Source organism: Trachypithecus francoisi, unplaced genomic scaffold (genome assembly GCF_009764315.1).
Source record: "Trachypithecus francoisi isolate TF-2019V2 unplaced genomic scaffold, Tfra_2.0 Lachesis_group2, whole genome shotgun sequence".
NCBI lineage: Eukaryota > Metazoa > Chordata > Mammalia > Primates > Cercopithecidae > Trachypithecus > Trachypithecus francoisi.
The window spans coordinates 142,732,867-142,754,666 of NW_022681465.1; the positions used below are offsets into that span (position 1 = coordinate 142,732,867).

General features: G+C 45.8%; 1 protein-coding gene across 1 annotated transcript; it reads left to right on the forward strand.

Moving 5' to 3' along the window:
• The first annotated feature begins 6,831 nt into the window (after positions 1-6,831).
• Positions 6,832-21,321, forward strand: SAP30L (SAP30 like). The gene is made up of 5 exons (XM_033180693.1): positions 6,832-7,092; positions 11,328-11,450; positions 13,653-13,751; positions 16,194-16,369; positions 16,653-21,321. The coding sequence occupies exons 1-4, from the start codon at positions 6,886-6,888 to the stop codon at positions 16,320-16,322; spliced, it is 558 nt and encodes a 185-aa protein (XP_033036584.1). The 5' UTR covers positions 6,832-6,885; the 3' UTR covers positions 16,323-16,369; positions 16,653-21,321.
• Positions 21,322-21,800: the final 479 nt, after the last annotated feature.

Here is a 21,800-nt window from a genome sequence, read left to right on the forward strand (position 1 = left end):
GGTGGAGGTTGCAGTGAGCCAAGATTGAGCCACCCCATTCCAGACTGGGCAACAGAATGAGACTCCGTCTCAAAAAAAAAAAAAAAGAAGATTCAGAAACTTGACAAATGGCAAAATGCTGAGGCTGCAGTGGTCCCTAGATCAAAAAACTACAGATCTTTGCAGCCCAGATTAGTCAGCATTCTCCAGAGAAACAGAACCAAAATTAACCAAGGCACACTCCCAGAATTGAGGAGATGGGGAAATTCTAAAAAGATGTATAGCAGAGCAGCTGGTTGGGCTCCATATACATTCCACCCATCTCTACGTGTAGCAGAACTCTCTGTTTTCACCTGGGCATAGAGCCACCAGGAATAAGGGCTACATTTCCCAATGTTCCCCTCCCCTGTTAGGTATGGCGAAATTCTGGCCAAAGAGGTACAAGTGGGAGGCTCACCTACAACTTCTGGGAACTATCCTTAAAGAGCAAGGGGAGTCCTCCCTCTGCCTTTCCTCCTTCTTCCTGGCTAGAATGCCTCAGTAGATGGGAGTTCCAGCAGCCACCTTGCTCAGTGATGCGACCTTGGGAATGGAAGCCAAACACTGCAAAGCAACAAAAGATAAGCCTCGGTCTCTGATGCTAAGGAAAACAATCCAATCACCTCCAGGATTCCTGAAGGTGAGAGAAAAATGTAAGCTTATTTTTGGGTTTTCTGTTACTTGCTAAACCTAATTATGACTAATTAAGCCAATAATAGTAGCTAATGTTTATTGAGTACCTAATATATGCAAGGCACTTTTTTTTTTTTTTTTTTTTTTTTTTGAGACGGAGTCTCGCTCTGTCACCGGGACTGGAGTGCAGTGGCCGGATCTCAGCTCACTGCAAGCTCCGCCTCCCGGGTTCACGCCATTCTCCTGCCTCAGCCTCCCGAGTAGCTGGGACTACAGGCGCCAGCCACCTCGCCCGGCTAGCTTTTTGTATTTTTTAGTAGAGACGGGGTTTCACCGTGTTAGCCAGGATGGTCTCGAACTCCTGACCTCGTGATCCGCCCGTCTCGGCCTCCCAAAGTGCTGGGATTACAGGCTTGAGCCACCGCGCCCGGCCTGGCACTTTTATATCTAATAGTTGGTTTAACCACATAACTCAGACAGTCTTCACAACAATCCCGAGAGGTTACTATCATCCCCATTTTACAGATGAGGAAACCAATGTGTATTAAGGTCATGTAATTTTCCCAAGGCTCCCACATTAGTCAGTGGCAGAGCCAGGATTCCAGCATAAGTTGACTACATCTAGATTTATACCAACCATTATGCTATACTGCCTTTTGATTCCAGAGGCCAAGTCATCCATCATCCATCCATTCAACAAATATTAATCAAGTGCCTGGGCACTGGAAACTACGATGAGCCATAGAGACAGTTCCCTGTCCTTGCAGAACTTCCAGTCTCAGAACAATGTGAAAGGAAAACAAATCTTGGGACACCAAAATCACGAAGGCAAAGGGAAAAGTCAAGCTGGAAACTGCATCAGGCAAACCTACCTCTTATTTTATTCCTAAACTAGATAGCTACAAAGATTTAAAAAGCTACAGACCTCCCTCACAATTTGCCCACAAGGAAATTCTTTGTGGGCCTCAAGATATTTACCCTAAAACAGTTCTGTTGAGTTTCACCCTGGCAATGTAAATGGATAGCTCATCTTCATAGGTGTGGGACAAAGGACAGAACTCAAAGTCATCCCTCTGCTCACCTCAGACAAATGAATATCGGATTGCTTCCTCTCCCCTACTGTTTATGTAAAACTGCAGATCCACTAAGACAAAGGCATAAATGACTATTCCTCTACCAGCCACCTTGCCCCTTCCCCACATGTAAATTGTATATTTAGTGAAAGGCTGAGCAAAGACTTAAAAGAATGCAACTATTTGTCTTATTTACCTATGACCTGGAAGCCCCAGCATCGAGTTGTCCTGCCTTTCCAGATGGAACCAATGTGCATCTTATATATATTGACTGACGTCTCATGTTTCCCTAAAATGTGTAAAAGCAAGCTGTATCCCAACCACCCTGGGCACATGTAGTCAGGACCTCCTGAGGCTGTGTCACGGGCACGTCCTTAGCCTTGGCAATAAAAACCTTCTAAGTTGAGCCCTGTCTCAGATACTTTTGGTTCATGTCAACGTATCTATGAGCACCTTACAGAACCCAACGGCAAGCTCAACTACCAGGCCCTGGGGAACACAGGAGGTAGGACCTACCATTAGTGCTTTAGCTCTAACCACTCCCACCAACCACCTGTCAGTTCCAATCAACAGATTTGCATGAGAGAAAATGACGAGTACAGTTTGAGCCACAGGCTTAACCCAGCAAGTACCCACTATTACACAATCAGGAGCCACCCAAGGATTAGAAACCCAGTCACTGGACACCTAAGTGTCCACCTGTTCCCAAAGAAAGGCAGTCATTGGAAATTACTCCCAGAGCCATATGCCACATTCCCTAAAAAGGGAAAAGAGGAGAGAAAGAGGAAAGAGCTTTTGTAGGACTGTGACTGCTTGGCCAAGGTATTCAACTCTAATTCTTTAAGGCGTGTTGAGGAATAACTTCTCAACTGGGGCCTGACTAGATGGAAGGAGTGAGGGTGGGGAGGGCAGAGGCAGAAAAGACAGGAAAGAAAAAAAGAAAGGGTTAGTGAGCCTGACCCTTAGACCTTGGAAAACTTTGTAGTCTTTGACCACAATTCCACCTCTGGCACTCAGAAAAAATAATAATCCTAAATAATAAAAAGTTTTATGTTCAAAAATAATTATACAGAACCACACAAAAAAGATATCCAACTTCTTGGGGGGCAAATGTAACTATGGTAGGAATCATGATAGCTGACATTTATTAACCACTTGTGATGTTCTAGGCACTGTGTTAAGAATTTGTCACCACCCATTTCATCAGACTTAAGAAGTGAAATAATTTGCTAACATGTTATAACAAGTAAGGAGTGGACTCCAGATCTGAACCCAGTTCTGACAGCAAAGCCAACTGTCTTTAGCACCACAGTGTACTGTACTACAGCAACTGCACTGTACTACATGAAAAATGGCAACTGTGAAAACTACATAGTAATATGGGGAAAGATTATGATAAAGTATTCCTTGAATAAAGACTACAAAATCACACATAAAGAATGGCCGGAAGCGGTGGCTCTTGCCTATAATCCCAGCACTTTGGGAGGCCAAGGCGGGTAGATCACCTGAGGTTGGGAGTCCAAGACCAGCCTGACCAACATGGAGAAACCCCATCTCTACTAAAAATACAAAATTAGCCGGGAGCAGTGGCGCATGCCTGTCATTCCAGCTACTTGGGAGGCTGAGGCAGGAGAATCACTTGAATCCAGGAGGCAGAGGTTGCAGTGAGCCGAGATCGTACCATTGCACTCCAGCCTGGACAACAAGAGTGAAACTCCATCTCAAAAAACAAAACAAAAAAAAAACCATTACAAGAACGTTTACAAGCATACAAGTATGAACTGAACTCCCCTACCACCACCACACACACACACACACACACACAGGCTGGCTGGGGGTATCAGTCTAGGTGTAATCAGGAAAGAGTAACCACTACAGTAATTTGACCAGGAAAATAATAATATAAACATGTATTAATTATAATAGGGGACTGTAGTCCCCTACAGTTATAAGGAACTGCCTAGTAAAAAGAAAAAAGAATGCTAAATAATACAAGAATAGCAGATATAAGTAGCCACTACCCCAAGGACTGAGACAGAGCACCTAAGAAAAGGTCCCAGATCCCCTTAGACCAGAGGAAGTTGGTGCAGAAGTTGTGTGTACCACAATAGCCTAGCATTGTATGCAAATGCTATTTAGAAAAATATGGGAAACGTGGAGGTTTCATCCATACCAACTGACTTTGGAACCAACATTACACAGTGCCTGGTACAGATACCCAAGTGTTTTCTACATACATGTCTGAACACCCCAGATAGGAGATATTCTTTCAGGGCAAGGGTTATGTTTCATCTTCCTCCTATAGCCAGCCCTATACGTGGCATACATAAGGAGTTCAACAATTTACTTTTGAATAGAATATATGAACTCTGAGGGAAGACTCCTATTAATCTGTGCCTTTTTTCCGTTAATTTTTATTCTATTTTTTCTACTGTGAAAACAAAAATAATGCTTATTAAAGAAAATACAAAGGTTAAACAAAAGGGGAAAAATATCAGCCATATTCCTGCTACCCAGAAATAATCACTATTAGTACTTTGGTGTATTTTTTATACCAATAGTTTTTTTTTTTTTTCTTTAAACATAGATGTACAGACATCGTATCCTACATGAAATTTCGTATCCTGAATTTTTTTACTTATCATTAAAAAAGCGTTTCTCCAACTCCTCAACAGCTCTTAAGAATTAATGGTTGGCCGGGCACAGTGGCTCACGCCTGTAATCCCAGCACTTTGGGAGGCCGAGGCGGGTGGATCAAGTCAGGAGATTGAGATCATCCTGGCTAACACGGTGAAACCCCAAACCCCGTCTCTATAAAAAAAATTACCCGGGCGTGGTGGCATGCACCTGTAGTCCCAGCTACTCGGAAGGCTGAGGCAAGAGAATCGCTTGAACCTGGGAGGCGGAGGTTGCAGTGAACCGAGATGGCGCCACCGTACTCCAGCCTGGGCGACAGGGACTCCGTCTCAAAAAAAAAAAAAGAAAAAAGAAAAAAAAAAGAATTAATGGTGAATTATTCTCTATAGAAAATGTTTACATTGATGTTGAAACTACCTTAAATGCTAACTGCACAATATCTCTTTCTGAAGATTTTAGGTAGTTTACTTAACTACTTCCCTTTTGGAATTCTGAGGTTCTATTTTATTTTTCCTATTATAAATAATTCCATAATGAACATCATTGTACTTCATATTATCTCTGGTAGGCCTGTTTCCGACAATGGCTGTGCCACGTGTGAAATTACCAGTTCAGATGCTACAAATGCGTTTATGGCCACTGAGCAAAACTTAAGATCACCAGACATCTGCTTCTAAACATGGAAACTGGTAGCTTCCCCTTTTTCAACAGGACACAAACCCGAAGCTCCTTCTATGCCCTCTAGTCCTAACATGTGCTTACCTATCACCTAACACATCCTCTGTTCTTTCCTGTCCATAAAACGCTGCCCAGCCCTACATGACTACACGACCCTGGGCTGGTCCCATTGCCCTTCGGACCTCATCAGTCACCATGTTGCCCAGTTGGAGGGTGGCATGACTGAAGTGCTGGACCAGAGGATATCCTTCCTGGAGGGGAGGTAGCGCCCTGGGCGCTGAAACCAAGCGCAGGGTCTTGGCAGGGCGCATTCACTTCACCGGTAGACCTGGGGGCTCAAAGCAATAGAACTACAGCTTGGAGCTCCAGGGAGGACCCAAGACACCGCAGCCCTTCTCCATCTAGATCCCGAGATTGGCCCCTGGACCCCACTCCCAGCCTTCACTCCATCTCCCCTGCAGCCTCTCTTCTTGCCCGCGGCTCACCTAGTCCACCCTCCAGACCTCATTCGGACTTCCCATTCGTCCCAGTGGAGGGGTCGCCCAAACCCCTCAGGGTCTTCTTTCCCCCTCTGCTTTTTTTTCCCGCGCCGTCCAAGCCAGTCCCACTCTCCACAGTCTGGAAGGGATCGGCTACCCCCAACATTGCGACTACCTTGCAAGATTCCCCATCACCTCCTCCGCATGTCTTTCCACGTATCTGTATGTGGTTGTCCCTCTGTCTTTCCCGCCATAACTGGCTTTCCGTCCTATTTCACCCACCCTTCCTCCCATGGATCCGCGAGTCCTCTGGCCCTGGACCTTTCATTTTATTAGTCCGTCCCTCTCATGATAGCACCTCTATCCTTTCTAGGTCCCCTCATATGCCGCTCCTCCAAGTCTGTCCCTCAGCGTCCCCTTCCGCGTCTCAACTGTCTGTCCCCGAATGTGTTCCTCTGTTCCTGGAGTCTGGCCCTCGGTCCAGCCAGGTTCCTGCTCACCATCCCTCCCCGGGGCCGGAGAGTCTGCGGCCGGGTTCCCAGTTCTCGCCGGGGTAACTCTTTCCTCTTCCACTTTCTCTACTTTGAACCCATCCCAGCAGAGTCCAGGAAGTAGCCTAGCGCCGGAGACTGGCGGCGGTGACGCCCAATGGGACGCGCCAGCGGCGGCAGCAGCCCCGCCCAGAGAGCAAATGAGACCAATGGTCGCGTGAAGGCGGGACTTCCGTTGTCCCGCGGAGGGCGGGGGGAGCGAACTGTTGTGGTGCGGCGCGTTCGGCGGGCGGCGGCCGGGCGGCCCTGGGGCTGCCGCGGGACTCGGGGCGCAGCTGAGCTGCTGCAGGGGTGGAGTGGGCCGGACGAGCCGCGGGGCCCGGGTGCCGCGGGTTCGAGGCCGGGCCCCGCGCGAGGAGGCCGTGCCACCCCGGGGGAGCTGCCCGGCAGCGAGTTTGCCCCGCAGCCGAAAGAAGGCGGGAGCCGGCGGGGGCCTTCGAAACCCCCTGGCAACCCAGGCCCGGAGTCCTTAGGGAGCGGCTGTTTCCTGGGACGCCCTCCCGGACGCCCCCGCTGCAGGGTTACGGTTCTGGGCCCCCGGCAGAAGGCTCCTCCGGGTGACCCCCGGCGGGGCCCTGCGAGCCGCGGGAGCCGACCCCGGGGCCTCGAGCGGGGAGGAAGGGGGCTTCCGGAGGCGGAGAGCCGGGGGCCGAGGGACCCAGGCCTCTCGGACGCGGGGCAGGGCAGCGCCCGGGCTGGACACGGACTCTGGGACCCTCGGGTGCGGGGGTCTCAGCGACCTGCCCCGCGGCACGCGCGGCCGCGGAGTGGCCTACCGGGGACCCTCCCCCAGGGGGACCGGCCCGGGGCGGGGAGATGAACGGCTTCAGCACGGAGGAGGACAGCCGCGAAGGGCCCCCCGCCGCCCCCGCCGCCGCCGCCGCCGCCCCGGGCTACGGCCAGAGCTGCTGCCTCATCGAGGACGGCGAGCGCTGCGTCCGGCCCGCGGGCAACGCCTCCTTCAGCAAGAGGGTCCAGAAGAGCATCTCGCAGAAGAAACTCAAGCTGGACATCGACAAGAGCGTGAGTCCGCCCCCGCCCGCATCTGGGCCCCGGCGCCCCCAGCTCTCCGTCCGCTGCCCCGGGCTGCGGTCGGGACTCCCTGGGTACTCCCCGCCGTGGGCCTCGCCGCCCCGCGTCTGCAGAACTGAGTTGGACTCGGCATTTCAAAGGCCGCTCCAGCGCTGACATGCTCCGACTGATTCTACCCAGATCCGGGAGGATGGGGGCGGGGACTTCAGGACTCCTGCTGCCTGGGAAGATTGGACAGCAGTTTCCAACTTGTTTTATTGGTTTATGGTTTAGACTTTAGAGCAGGGAGAGGTGGGTTAATTTTGTTGGCCCTTGAAGGAGCAAGAATCGGAGGGGCGAGTGATGAAGATACCCGGCTCTTTTCCAACTTCTCTCTCCTTCTAGGAACCCTGTTATTCCTTCAGACAGAGAAAGGTGGCAGTTACTTCCCTGGCTCCCGCAGCCTCGGTGTCTGCAGAGTGTCACTGAGCTAGCTGCTTCGCAGGCAACTGTGGGAATGGGTTTTTCTAGGATGTGGCAGAAATAAGACCAAGGCCAGGTCTTGGGAAATGACTCTTGCAGTCGATGTGACTGGAGGGGGAAGAAAAGAAATCAGTTTTCTTAGTGGTAGTTTCTTTTGAAATAAGGGGGTGGAGATTTAAATTTAAATCGGATTGCCCTGCTCTTTGTGGCGTGTTATAGGAAACTTCTGTGTGATTTCACCACTTCTAGGTAACAATTCTGAAGCTGTGCCTATTGTCAACCAATTAAGAACTTTTTAGTTTGACATCTGTTGCTGCAAGCCTTAAGTGATTGCTTCATGATTAGGAACTGGAAATGAGTTAAGGGGATATTTAGTATTCAGGTAAACTAGCTAAGAGCTTAGGTGGTTAACATCCATTCTCTTTTAGAATCAGAATTTCTCCACAGTTGTAGGAAATCAGAGACTGCTTGTTAAACTGAAAGGGAGTGCATGTTTCCTCTCTGGTTTTAGGGTTGAAATAGGCCCAGAGATAGGAAGTGAGGGTGTCAGATACACACAGCACCTAGGAGGCTGGTTAATTTCTTAAACATAGTATCTAATTTACTTCCAAGCCCTATACATAAGTCTTCATTAAGTCTCTAATAAATAAAAAATCTCTCCTGTCCTTTCTTTTTTTTTTTTCGAGACAGAGTCTCTCCTTTGCCACCCAGGCTGGAGTGCAGTGGCAAGATCTCAGCTCACTGCAACCTCCACCTCCTAGGTTGAAGCGATTCTCCTGCCTTAGCCTCCTGCTTAGCTGGGATTACAGGCGTTTGCTGCCATGCCTGGCTAATTTTTGTATTTTTAGTGGAGATGGGGTTTCGCCATGTTGGACAGGCTGATCTTGAACTCTGACCTCAAATGATCCACCAGCCTAGGCCTCCCAAAGTTCTAGGATTACAGGCGTGAGCCACTGCGCCCAGCCCCCTGTCCTTTCTTCAGACTCTTCCCTCCTACCCCTGTTTTTAAGTTAATCGTTATAATACAGTTGCTACTCTTGCATGGACAGTTGCTATTTTTAAGTGGTTGGGAGAGAGTTAATAGCTTTCTTACTACAAATCTCTATCAATGAATGCATGAATGGAAATTATCTGAGAACAAACAAGGGGCTAGACAACAAGGTGATCCCTTGTTAGGTCACCTATTGAGGTGAAATGCTTATGACAATGAATTCATCCGCTTAGAAACACTGCCTACCTTCTGTGTAGGTTGTTAGAAGCTGCTTTACTTGAGCAGCTTATAATAATATTTTCCAGTCTTTAAAAAAATAGAATCTTCCAGTCCTTTTAGATCACTGGATGCCTTCCCATCTGAATGATTTTGCTGCTGCAACCAGGACTCCTTTTATTTACCCATTGACTCTACTTGAAAACCTACGTTGAGCTATGCTGATCATTTCACACCCACTATCTAGAAGAAGGGCAGCCTGAGCCTAGCATTAGTGTTCCCAAAAGGTAACTTCTGAAGGAGTAAGGTTTCCAGGTGGAATCACTCACAATTTGTTTTAAGGTGGTGTTGTGTAGTCATTATTTCTAAAAGGGATTCTATTTCTTTCTCACAGGCTTGGGCAGGAATTCAATTCCAAGTAACTGCTATGTTACAAGAATTTTTAGCTATTGCAGAAAGTGAAAGAAAAAAACTAGAGCCTTTGCTACTACCTCCTGCCCCGACCCCACTCCCAAAGGCCACTGAGCTCTGAAATTTCTGAAAACCAGTATGTACGTGAAAAGGGTTAAGGAGAAAATGATTATTTATCTTGTAAGAGAGTCTAGAGTCTAGCAGAGAACCTTTTTAAATAACAGCACCAAAAATTCAACTCAGGCTGTTTAACTCATTTTATATAGACTTTGGCAGTGTTCTGTGATCTATTAAAATATTAATACACCTCCAGTTGATATATTTCTGCTTTTTTTTTTTTTTTTCTGGAGAAAAGTGGATGTTGAGAATAGTATAAAGGAAAATGCTGGGGTAGGAAAAGACATGTACTAGGGGGGCAGAAGGCCTGGGTGACCTTGGCCAGGTCATTTCCTCACTCTGGATGGCTTCATTTTTACCCGTCTAGAAAACGGGATTGGGGTCAGTGGGATTGTACTAGTGATTGCTAAATTCTCTTACAACTAGGATTCTGTTATTCTATTGTCCTGATCTGAAATCTCCCAGCCGAAGCTTTAGGAAGCCGCCTGTTCTCCTATGAAGTTTGTTAATGTGAACTTGAGCAGTTGATCTGAGTGGTCTCGCCAGTCTAGCTAACATGCAGGACCAGCTTCCTCTCAGGGATGTAGAGTTGGCTTTGTTGTGCTTTCTTCCTGGAGAAAAGCATGTTCAGTATTATATACATCAGCTAGGTGGGATTCTTAGGGACAGTGGCATGTGCTGTGTTCGAAAGTCTGAGTTGAATCTGACAAAGCTATCCCAATTTGTAACCACGTAAGTGGTGGCTTTCATTAGCCTAAGCCACTTTTAGATATAGGAGACTTCCTATATTGGTACATCAACATTTTTCGAGTACCTCCTGTCTGCAAGACACCATCACGGTATAAACTTAAAAGTATTCATGACTCACTAATTCAGCCACATGAAAGTGATCATTCATCTGAATAAACAGTTTTCATTATTTTTTCCATGAAAAGGTCTGAATTAATTGATGCAATTTCCTGCCAGCTTACTTTTATCTTTAAGGATTTAAGGAATAAACTCAAATTCAGAAGTCTCTGCAGAACATTTGTGAAACAGCTGTGTCACTATCAACAACCCCAAGTCATTTGCCAGGCATTCAGTTTCTGTAAGGTTTTTCAGTGGCTCCTCCAGCCAGCCATGGAGGATTCTTCATGTCTTAGCTGTTGCTGCCACCTTCACTTACCTCCATCCTGTATTAGAAAATCTGTAGTATCCACCTTCTTGTATGTGGTTCTACCTTGTAAGAATTTCCACATCTTTTTCCACTTTTCTTTGTGGATCAGATGTGAGATAATGCAAGAATTATAAACTGACACATAGAAACAAAGTTTTTCAGAGAGTTATTATCCTACAATAGTAGCTATTGTAAGTGTAAAAATAGAGTGTCCTGAATACCATTGCCACAGTCCCTTGTGTCCTGCTTTCCTCCTCCCCAGGACAGTGCATTCCAGCCCACTATAAGTTCATGACTCCTACAGGTCTTCTGAAAATGTCGCATTACTCCCTGCTTCCTTGAGGAACTCTGTCTTGTCGGAAGGAAAGTCTAAGCTGTTCTCATGCCCACCGCCCAGATGCCTCACTTTTTCATTATGCTCCTACATGGGCAGCCATCATCACCCAACTGACACTGTACCCTGGGCCTCCTCACTCACTCTTTCTGTCATCCTCCATTGGGAACTCTAAAGTCTTGGCACTCCTACCCATCTGGAATGCTTCCTGTCTGCCTAAAGTCCTCCCTTTTAGTCAGGGCCCTTCACCCTGAGCATCTCTGTTGCAGGAATCTCTTCCTTTGCTGAATCTGTACCATTTACTGTTTTCACCATTCACTGGAGGCTTGGTGTATGATATGCCACAAAGTGTGATGTTAGCGTTCTCTTTGTGTTCTTCTGCACCTCAGTAGTGAGCTTCTAGGAATGATGGCCTACATCTTGTCTTCCGTCTCTCTCTCCAATGCCCTGCAGTGGACGGAAGCCCCACAGTTTGACAGATACCTGTTGCTGTCTCCAAGGAATTGGCCAACTCTGACTTTGATTTTTTTGTCCGTCAGGTAAGGCACCTGTATATCTGTGATTTTCACAAAAATTTCATCCAGAGTGTCCGAAATAAAAGGAAGAGGAAGACAAGTGATGATGGTGGAGATTCTCCCGAGCACGACACTGACATTCCTGAGGTAAAGGTCAAAGAACTCAATTTGCGGAAGCTGGAAAAATGGATTCTAATCTGATCCTCACCTCTGGCCTGCTCTGCTTTTTGTGTTAAGAAGTAATTTTAGTCCCCTTTATTTTGCTGTGGATTGTTTGAAAAGTGAATTATAGTAATGTGGAATCTGAGAGCTAAAAGCTTGGATACCCACTGGTCAGACTGCCTCATCATTTTATGGACAGGCGCAGAGAGCTGAGGTCATGTATATAGTTTGGAGGCTCTAGTCTGGGGCCCTTTCCAGTAGACCACACTGTTTTTCTGCAAGACGCCCCTGACAAATGCATAAATACAACCACAGTGTCACTTTGTTTAAAACCTTGTTTAAAACCTTTAGAGAGTGTGTAATGGTTTGGGAGAAGTCTCTTCCCCAAAAAATGAAGATGTAGGTCATCAGTTCATACCAGCTCAGATTTTCTCTCACTGATTTCTTGACACCTAGTCCAGGCTGTTTCCAAGGATCCATTTCAAAGTTGACTAAACTGGACCTGGTTTTCTCAGCTCTAGCACTGTTGACATTTGGGGTCAGATAGTTTTTGTTGTGGGGACTGTCCTCTGCATTGTAGGATATTTAACAGCATGCCTCAGCAGCATCCCCTCATGGGATTCTACCCATCACCATCCTGAGTCATGACAATCGAAAAGTGTCTCCAGACATTGCCACACCTCCTTTACAAGACAAAATCATCCTGTGTTGAGAACCACTGCGCTAGACCATGTGACCTAGGCTTCTCAAACTGGAAGGCCGCCTTCCCTTCAGGTGCCTGTGTCTATTAAGTGAGGCTTCAGGAAGGAATATTGGATTTTCTTTCTACTAAATTGTTTTCACTCAAGACTCAGCAAAAGAAGAACCGTTTATAGTGTACATTGAATATTTGACACATGAATATTTCATAAGGCAACCGCCTGTTAGCACTCAGAGTGAAAATGACTGTGTAGGAATAGAAAGAGTAGGCGGGCCTTTGTCTGCAGATGTGGAGGAAACCGTTGAAAATCTGGCCCTTTCCCTCTGCCCCTCCCTGTGTCCCCTTTTCCAATGTTGGTTTACAGAATCTTGCTGTTGCTTTTGGCATTATTGTTATTTTATAAAGAAATGGATCTATTCTATTTCTAAGTGGTTTTCACCAAAAAGAAAAAAAAAAAAAAAGGTTTTAAGGAATGTTTTGAAAAGAATGAAGGACTTTGGCCCCTCATATTGATCATTCATTTTGTTTTTAAGTGCTCTCCACCTGCCTGAAGCAAGAACAGCTCTTTTAGAGGCAGGTAAAGGCAGCCCAACTTTATGGGCCTTCGATTTTTCATGACTATGCAGCTTTCCTCTCTTCCTTTGTTAGAAACAAAAAGGGGGGTCCCTTCCCCTCTGTTATCCAGTCATCTGCAAAGACCCCAACCCTAACCTGCTGGTTTGCACATTCACTACAGTAACTTTTGAACTTTCTCTGGAGGGAGGTTAAGGATTCTAATACCAGAAGGCTGGGCCTAGGAAAGAGCTATTTGAGGATAACAGTTCTTCCCACTGCCCTCCTTTGTGCCCCTTTAGCTGGTCGCTGCCTCATTCTGGCCTGTCTTCCTCCAGGATGTCTCTGGTTTTTGCCTTTGCCCTCCATCTTTGGTGTCCCTTCTAGCATCACTGCCTCTTCAAAGCTCAACCTCTTTACCTCATTCTGCTTGTTGCTATAGCATCTCCCTCTGTATTCCCCCATCAGTCTTCCCAACAACCACCACCAGACCCATCCTGCGCCATCACCCTCTACCCTCTGTGATAGCTCCTTCTGTTTTTCTAGATGTGCTACCATCCATTCTCACCTTTTAAACCCATCACAGTTGCCTGTGACCCCCTTGCCCATCTGTGCCTCTCCCAGCTTTCTGTGCTCTTTTCCCCTATTCCCTACCCTGTTTCTCAGTGCCTTGTCAGACCCTGCTTCTCCTTAGCTTAAGCTTTACCTTCTCCACCAGTTGTGTGAGATCAGCCCACCCCAGCCAGAACTGTTTTTCCACTGTTACTTTTGCCCTCCCAACCAGTTACTAGTCCTCAATGGACCATTTCTAAGACCTCTTTTGAAGCCCTCCCCATCCTCATCCCTACCTTAGTGTAGTGCTAGGCACGTAGTGGGCTCTTGGTGAGTCCTGGTTGGTCAGGTGATGGATAACATTTTTCTCCTCTTCTCCCTAGGTTGATCTGTTCCAGCTGCAAGTGAACACCCTACGACGTTATAAACGACACTACAAGTTGCAGACCAGACCAGGCTTCAATAAGGCCCAGTTAGCAGAAGTAGGTAGACAAAATTGCCCTCTAAAGAGAGCCAGCATTGTGCTGCTGCTGATGGTTACCCTGATTCTCCCTTACTGTGTGTGTCTGCTAATTGTAATCTCCTCCAGAGTTCTGGAAGCAACTCCGTATTCCTCTTTGGCACAATTTAGAACCCCACAGCTTTAGACCTGCAAAGGCCTCAGCTCCAGAAGAGAAACCATGGCACAGAAAGAGGAAAGGATTTGCTTAAAATCACACAGCAAATTGATAGCTGAATTTAGCCTGGGATCTCATGACTCCAGATTCTAAGTCCTGAGTGTTCATTTGTTTGAATCCTTTTTGCAAGATTCCTTTTTTTTTTTTTTTTTTTTTTTTGAGACAGGGTTTTGCTTTATCACCCAGGCTGGAGTGCAATGGCACGCACGGTCTGGGCTCACTGCAGCCCCAACCTCGCAGCTTTAAGTGATCCTTCCCACCTCAGCCTCCAGAGTAGCACACCCCTGTGCACAGCTAATTTTATTTTTGTAGAGACGCGGCCTCACTATGTTGCTCAAGTGATTCTCTTTGGCTCAAGCAATCCTTCTATCTCAGCCTCCCAAAGTGATGGGATTACAGGCATGAGCCACTGTGCCTGGCTTAGCAAGATTCTTATAGATATGATCATTTTGTGTGTCAGATTAATCATTTCAAAACCTTCCTGATGTTCTACAGGAGCTATTTTTTTTCCCTTGATTTCTCCTACTCTGGTGTTGGTAATGAAAGTATTTTAATGAATGGCACCCAAGAAAGTCTTCTCCTGCCCTGAGTTAACACAGTTTGGAGTAGGGGGAAGTGCTCTATTGGCCATTTTTAAAATACATGAACTGCCTGGCTTGATAATTCTGTCTTTGCCACTTCTGCAGGTATTTTCTCATCCTTCTTTTCTTTCTTAATCCCTCTTAATATATTTTTCTGCCTGTTATAGAAAAGTTGGAAAATGGAGAAAAGAAAAATATAATTCTATCATCCAGAGATAATCACTCTTCATGTCTAGCTCTCTGTCTTTTTTTTATCTGTTTCAGTCACCTTGATCCACTGAGATTTCCTGAAAGGCTTCCAGCCTATTTCATTTTTGGTTTTTCCTTTAGAGGTTTCTTGCTCGGCCGTCACTTTTTCTTAAACAACTTCTTCACCAGTGTCCAGATGACACAGAGGAGGTCAGAAGCCTCTCCTACTTTAAAATAACATCACCCGTTGCCAGTGTTCTCTCCGGTGGAAGGGAAAGAATGAGGTGGGGCAGGAGGAGACCTGCATTCTCATTACTTACAGAATGAAGTATTAGGAGTATTAGTAAATGATGCATTTTCCTTCAAATCTGATGTGTCTTTCAGGAGGCAGTTATGTACTACTTAGAAGAATTTTGGGGTTCAGATAACCTCTGTTCAATTTGTTCAATTGGCTGTTCATTTAACACAGTTTTTTTTTTTTTTTTTTTTAAACAGAGTCTTGCTCTATCTCCCAGGTTGGAGTGCATTGCTATGATCTCAGCTCACCACAACCTCTGCCTCCCGGGTTCAAGTGAGTCTCTGCCTGTTTCCCGAGTGGCTGGGATTACAGGTGCCTGCCACCACACCCGGCTAATTTTTGTATTTTTAGTAGAGACGGGGTTTCACCATGTTGGCCAGGCTGGTCTCAGACTCCTGACCTCAGGTGATCTGCCCGCCTCGGCCTCCCAAAGGGATTACAGGCACGAGCCACCATGCCCAGCCTAACACAATTTTTATTTGTTTTTGAGACAAGGTCTCGCTGTGTCCCCTAGGCTGGAGTGCAATAGCGCAGTCACAGCTCACTGCAGCTTCAACCTCCTGGGCTCAAGTGATCCTCCCACCTCAACCTCCTGAGTAGCTGGGACCACAGGTGCATGCTATGACACCTGGCTAATTTTTTAGTAGAGATGAGGTCTCCACTGTGTTGCCCAGGCTGGTCTTGAACTCCTGGCCTCAACTGATCCTCCCGCCTTAACCGCCCAAAGCATTGGGATTATAGGTGTGAGCCACCACGCCTGTCCCACAATTTTTAAAAAACACATTTCTTCCCACTTTCAAGGCCTGAGAGGTTTGGTAGCAGCTGGCCAACCGTCTCTCCTCCATGAGTCCCCGTCAGAGCAGTCCCCGTCTCTCCTCCATGAGTATGACTGTGAAATTATGCCATGACAGGTGGTAGGCTGCCACTGAAATAGAACTGCACCTTGAAGAGTTGTAGGTTAAAAAGCTACTTTTGGATCCTGGAAATTAAACCACCTACATCCCTGGGGAGAAAGGGCAAAGGGCATTCTGAGTTCCACACACAGCAGGAAGTTCTGCAGCATTTGTAATTCCCGCCACAGCTTGCAAACAACTCCGTGTTCCCCTCTTTGTACAATGTAGAATTTGCGGTGTGATTTATGCCTGGTTTAAGGAACTTTGGTATTTTCTCCCCACATAGACTGTGAGTCGACACTTCAGGAACATACCTGTGAATGAAAAAGAGACCCTTGCCTACTTCATCTACATGGTGAAGAGTAACAAGAGTAGACTGGACCAGAAATCGGAGGGTGGCAAGCAGCTTGAGTGAGGATGAAGCACATCTTAAAGGAATGAAGTGTAATGCTTGATGCACAGGTGATATCTGCTACATTTAAGCCCATAAAGACTGTTAAATATTATTGTAAATAAAAAAGTTTGAATGATGAATATTGTAAATCTTTTTGGTCAGGAGGATTATATTCTCATGATTCAGCATGTGTATAGAAAGACTTTCTTTTAAGATAACTCTGGACTAAAAAAATCAGGATCATTAAAAGAATTTAAAACTATGTATTTCAGCATTCAACAAAGCATTAAGTCAATTCTACTGGAAATGTGGGATAAGAAATATTTTGGTAATCACCTTCTTCTCCACCAGGCTGCCACATGTGAGCCGTAGCTTGGAATAGCTGCAAGGTGCAATTGACCGTGGAAGTGCATGAGCAGACCCACATCTGGACTTGCATGCTGCCCGCTGGCGACATAGATATCCCGCCCGCTTTGTTGCAAGCTTTGTCATTTATCAGCAGATCAGTTTGACACTGGTCCCCCTCACTCACCCTGTGCCTTGTACACAGGAGGCACTCACTCAGTAGGTATTGGCTAATTGAGCTGTCACTAATAGTACCAGCCTTGTAACATCTGCTTCACACCTCATTACTGAGACCTCTGCCATTTCTGTTGCTCACCACTTAACTGCTAGAATGTGGAGGAAATCCTGATACACCAACAAGGAAGTTTCTGATCAGATAAGGATTTCAGGACAGTTGCATGTGCAAAACTGATTTTGTTGAGGGTTCCAGAAACGCTGATATAGAGACCCTCACAGATGATACTATCCCTTATGCACCCCACTATGCTTCACTTTTTGGGGTGCAGTTAGATATTATGACCTTCAGCCAAGCTTCTTGGCAATAAATGCATTGACACACTGACATATTTAGTAATTTAGAGTAAGTGTTTTTAGAAGTTTTCATCCTAAGTTCACAACCACCATGCAAGCTGCCAGGGGCCATGTGATTCCTGCCCAGAAGTCCAGCTTAGGATTGAAAGGCTGGCTGGCCTTGACTCCCTGGGCTCTGGTCATCAGCAAATCATGAGTTTGGGCAACAGAGGTCAATTCCATCTGATGCTCATTTTTGTGAACAATTAGCCTCCCTCTTAGAAAGATTGCTAAAATAATTTTTGAAAATTACCTAATTTTTTTGTTCAAAACGTTGAACTCCTCAATCTAATTATATCAGAGCCAAAGTATCCTGTGAAAACAAAGCTTTATATCCAAAAATATGCTTTTGCAGAATTCTTTAATCTGTGTAGTGGAGGGCAGAGGGTATGGGGTAGGAGGGTGGGAGAAAGAGAAGAAAAGGATTTGGATTCTGATTTATGACCATCTTGACGTGTGGTCAAAGATGTCATTTTCCTACTTAGTTTCAATTCTGAGTTATTTCTTAAGCCTTAAATAAGAAGAATGGACAGCCTGGCCTGGCAGAGTTTCACAGATGGCTTAATCTGAGCACCATCACAGAGAAGTCAGAACTACACCCACTACTGAGCAGGGTGGCGGAGTGTCCAAAGGTCTCAGTTCTGTGGAGCAGAGTACTACGCTTTCTGTGGAATGGGGACAGGGTCACCATGCTCACTAAAATGCAGTGTGTTCCATTGCAGCAAAGCTTTCGCCTGTGTTCAAAGTGCATGTCTAGCAGATTGCAGCCTTTTTAATTACATGTGTATAAATGGGTGTACATAGAATATACTCGACTGTGAGGGCATCCTATTTTGGTATGCCTCCTGGCTATGGATGGCATGTTCCAGTGCTCTGTGAGTGTTTTCAGTCATTCACATTCACTATGTGTTTAGAGAGTCTCTCCCTGCTTACAGCTGAAAGATGTTGATACAGGCACCAAGAAGGCTGAGGGGCAGATGGGGCCTGCAGGTTAAGGCGTTGTTAACTTGCTCCATGGAAATGTCCACATCTTAATGAGTAAAAAAGTGTATTTTTCTGATATGTAAACCAGAATTGTGGGCGTGTAGGTCACATCACTATTTCTTTAGCAGCAAATCTGTTTTCCCAGTTGAGAGAGACAGTAGCTTCTGCACAAGAATATATGGTGGTAGGATCCATCTGTTCTAGTGTGTCTGAAAGAATCTTTGTTCCAAAGCGAAACCTGGGGAAACGTTTTACCTTCAGCCAGATATTGTGTGTCCACTTGGGCCCCTTGTTGTCTTTCCTCTAAGGAGAGGTACTTGTGGAAAGTGGAGGTTGTGGGCATCTTTTCAACCTGACCTTTCAACAGGTCAGGTGAGAGAAAAGACAAAGCTATTTGAACCTTTGTTTTTCTTATGTCCAGAAATCTGTTCTTTCATCAAACCACTAAACCACTCGCCTTAGCCTCTTCTGCAGTTTCTGGTGGCTCTATCTGTGCGGAAGGGACTCCTGCCTGTGAGAAGTGGCCAGGCCCTCCAGAGCAACGGGGTCTGGCTTCAGGGAGCAGTGGGGTGTGGGGAAAGCAGTGTTCATCTTGGCTGCCCCATTTTTATGCCACCCATCAAGGGCTCTTGGCGCTTCCCTCCACCCGTGACATAGCAGCATTGCCTTCTTTCCTCTTGGTGCTTCTGGGCAAAACTGGAATTTGAAATCCAGAAATGGTGTTGTCTTCTTAAAGAGTATGGTTCCTGCCTCACTTCCAGCCTGGTATGGTTCTTTGATATGCCCTGAAGGTTCTCACATGGAAACATCGTATCCTGCCATTCATGTTGTTTTAAGATTTTTAAAAAACCAATGGACAAACTTCTTGCTTCAAAGAACAAACTCTTAGGCTGGCAACAGCATGTAAAAAAGATCATAGCTGAATCTCATGAAAGATTAAAAACCAAAGTATTCAAGACCAGTGTTGTAAAATGAAGAGGAATTTTACTTACGTGTTACAGCTGCCAAGTCGTTAAATGTTCCTGTCATAGCTAAATAGTCACTGCTAGCCTTTCAGAGAACAGATAGTAACAATTGTTTGCATCTGCAGTGTTGCATCTAATTTTGGTGTTTTGGCTCTTTATTTTATGGGAGGTTTTTTGTTAATATCCTACAGGGCAACTGCCTGGTGGGAGGGAGAGAATGGAAGAAGGAACTTACTCTGGGTGCCTTGCCTATTGAGGGAGGCTGTGCCTGGTGTAGATCCCAGAGCAGCTGCTTCCTGGAAGTCATCCAGAGGCGCTCTCAGTCATTACAATGACAAGATCTCAAAGTTGAGAAAGGGCTGTCAAGTCATCCAGTCTAGTCTCCACATAGGTGCTGACATTCTGCCTACAACTGTCCCACCAAGGGGCTGAGCAGTCTGGACTTAAACACCTCCAAGGACAGAGAACCCACTACCTCCTGGAGAAGCCTGTTCTTTGTAAACCTCTGGCTTTTCTATGTTCTCTGTAATTTCCATCTTAGTCTGTGCCCCATGGGGGCCACATGGGACAAGTTATTTTTGGCAAAGCACCTAATTGCTGGCGCTGTCCCAAAGCATAGCGTTTGCCTTTTGGAAAGAAACAATGCTAGGACACTTTGGGATACCGTCCTTACCCCTGAGTATTAGTCCACTCAGTTCCTTGTTGGAGAATGTTGAGAAAACCCTACTGGCTGGCTTGTTCTTGCCAAAGCTGGGGGAGAGGAGAGGGGGGGACGAGAAGATGTTAGCAGCCTACTAAAAGACAGATGACTCAGTTTTGTGCTTGCCCCACAAAAACGGATGCTCACAACATCAGGAAAATATTCAGCTGGAAGATTTATAACTTCGTTGCTTTGCATGAAGTTTAAAGTTTTCATGGTTGCCCAGAACTTGTATCTTAGATTCCTGTAAGGACTTCACACTGTTTTTACTGAGAAAACAAAGCTTTAGGACTTAAGGGTCTCAGCACCAGAGAAGTGCTGTATTTTCAGGGTGGAAAGTCTGTTAAGCTTGCTGTTGTCCAATCGTCTATTTTTAGAGATGGGGAAACTAAAACTCATAAAGATGTGCCTGAAGTCGTATGGCGTCTTCAGAACCAACCTCTGGCCCTCTTGACCTGTCTAACATTCTTTCTGACTTACAGGATAACTCTAATTCAGCCTAAGTCAGCTGCCCTCAGATTCTTGAGAACTTAAAATTGAGCAGAAATTCCCAAGGCCAACCTGGCTCTCAGGGACCAACCTGCAGAACTCAAGATTGAGTGAAATGTTTAGGCCAGTTGAGTTTTGCAAAATGAGTAGTAGGGGATAACAGATCTAGCCCGTAATTTAAAACCAGGGTTCAAAAGCCCTAGTGGAAGATGTAGTATTGTCCTAGCATTTAAATTCTCATGAAATGGGCTTGGTCTATGATCTCTTGATCAGACATCTGCCTTCCAGGTGATCCTTTGAAGTTGTATAATTCAGCTGGTCCTAGCTCCTGGTCCCTGTTACTGAGCTGGGCAGTTGAACTGAAGGGCAGACGAGCTCAAGATCATGCCTTGGGAAGCATGGTGCTTTAGGGGTGCCTTTTTATTCCTTTCATTGTAGTATAGACTGTTTCCAAGTTTATGGTTAGAAATGGTAAAGTGGGTCTGATGTTTTGAGGTAGAATCCAGCCTGGGGCAAGATATGAACTGTTCTTGAGGTAGAAATGTCTACAGTCAGTTGTTTCATCTAGCTTGCATCTTAAAACACAAGCCCTTCGGTTGCTTTCATGTAATGAACACATTTGCCAATGACAGAGAGTTATACAGGATCCCTCTTTTATATTTCTATTGTCTGCTACGCTCATCAGAGTATATTTTGGGGTATGAGGTTTTGGGGTTTTTTTTTTCCCATTTTGTAACTGCCTTATTGAAAAGTAAGTGCCCTTCCATTCCAGGCCTCCTCATATTGTCCTTGTTTCCTGCCAAATCTGGGGGATCATTTGTATTTTAACTTTGTAATCTATGGCTCTGTACTGTTGAAAGGTTCTCAATTCTATGGGGTCTCCTTAGTATGTATGTGACTTTTCATGTTGCAATATCACACAGATGGGATGGCCCGACTTTTGCTCTTAATAAATAATCTGAATGAGCCCCTCTGTCTTCCCTTTGAATTTTTATATAGAATTCAGGTGCTTTCACTTCCACATTTGGCCCCGGCAGTGTGTGCAGTGATGAATGATAGTGGTCTTTCCTCCCAGCTCCAAATACTAGCACCTACGTTCCCAGTGCACACTGAGTTTAGATCCCAGAAGGTTAGGCCCAAGTTTCCAGTACTGCTATTCCATTCACTCACCTGGAAAGAAACTGACTGGGTCCGACAGCCTGAGTCTGGAGCTCAACTTCCATATAATGTACTGGATGCCCTGGGCAAACAGAGTTCTCTCTTTGGGTCTTCAGTTCTCCATCTAAATAAACTGGATGGAGGATTGATTGCACATTGAAATACCTGCAGAGGGTGAGCTACAAACTGGAAAACTCAGGTCCTTTCTAAGGGCAGCCACTACTCAGCTCCTCGTTACTGTAGCCTTATGGGCACACCAGCCCTGTGTGACCACGTCTTACAATTTGG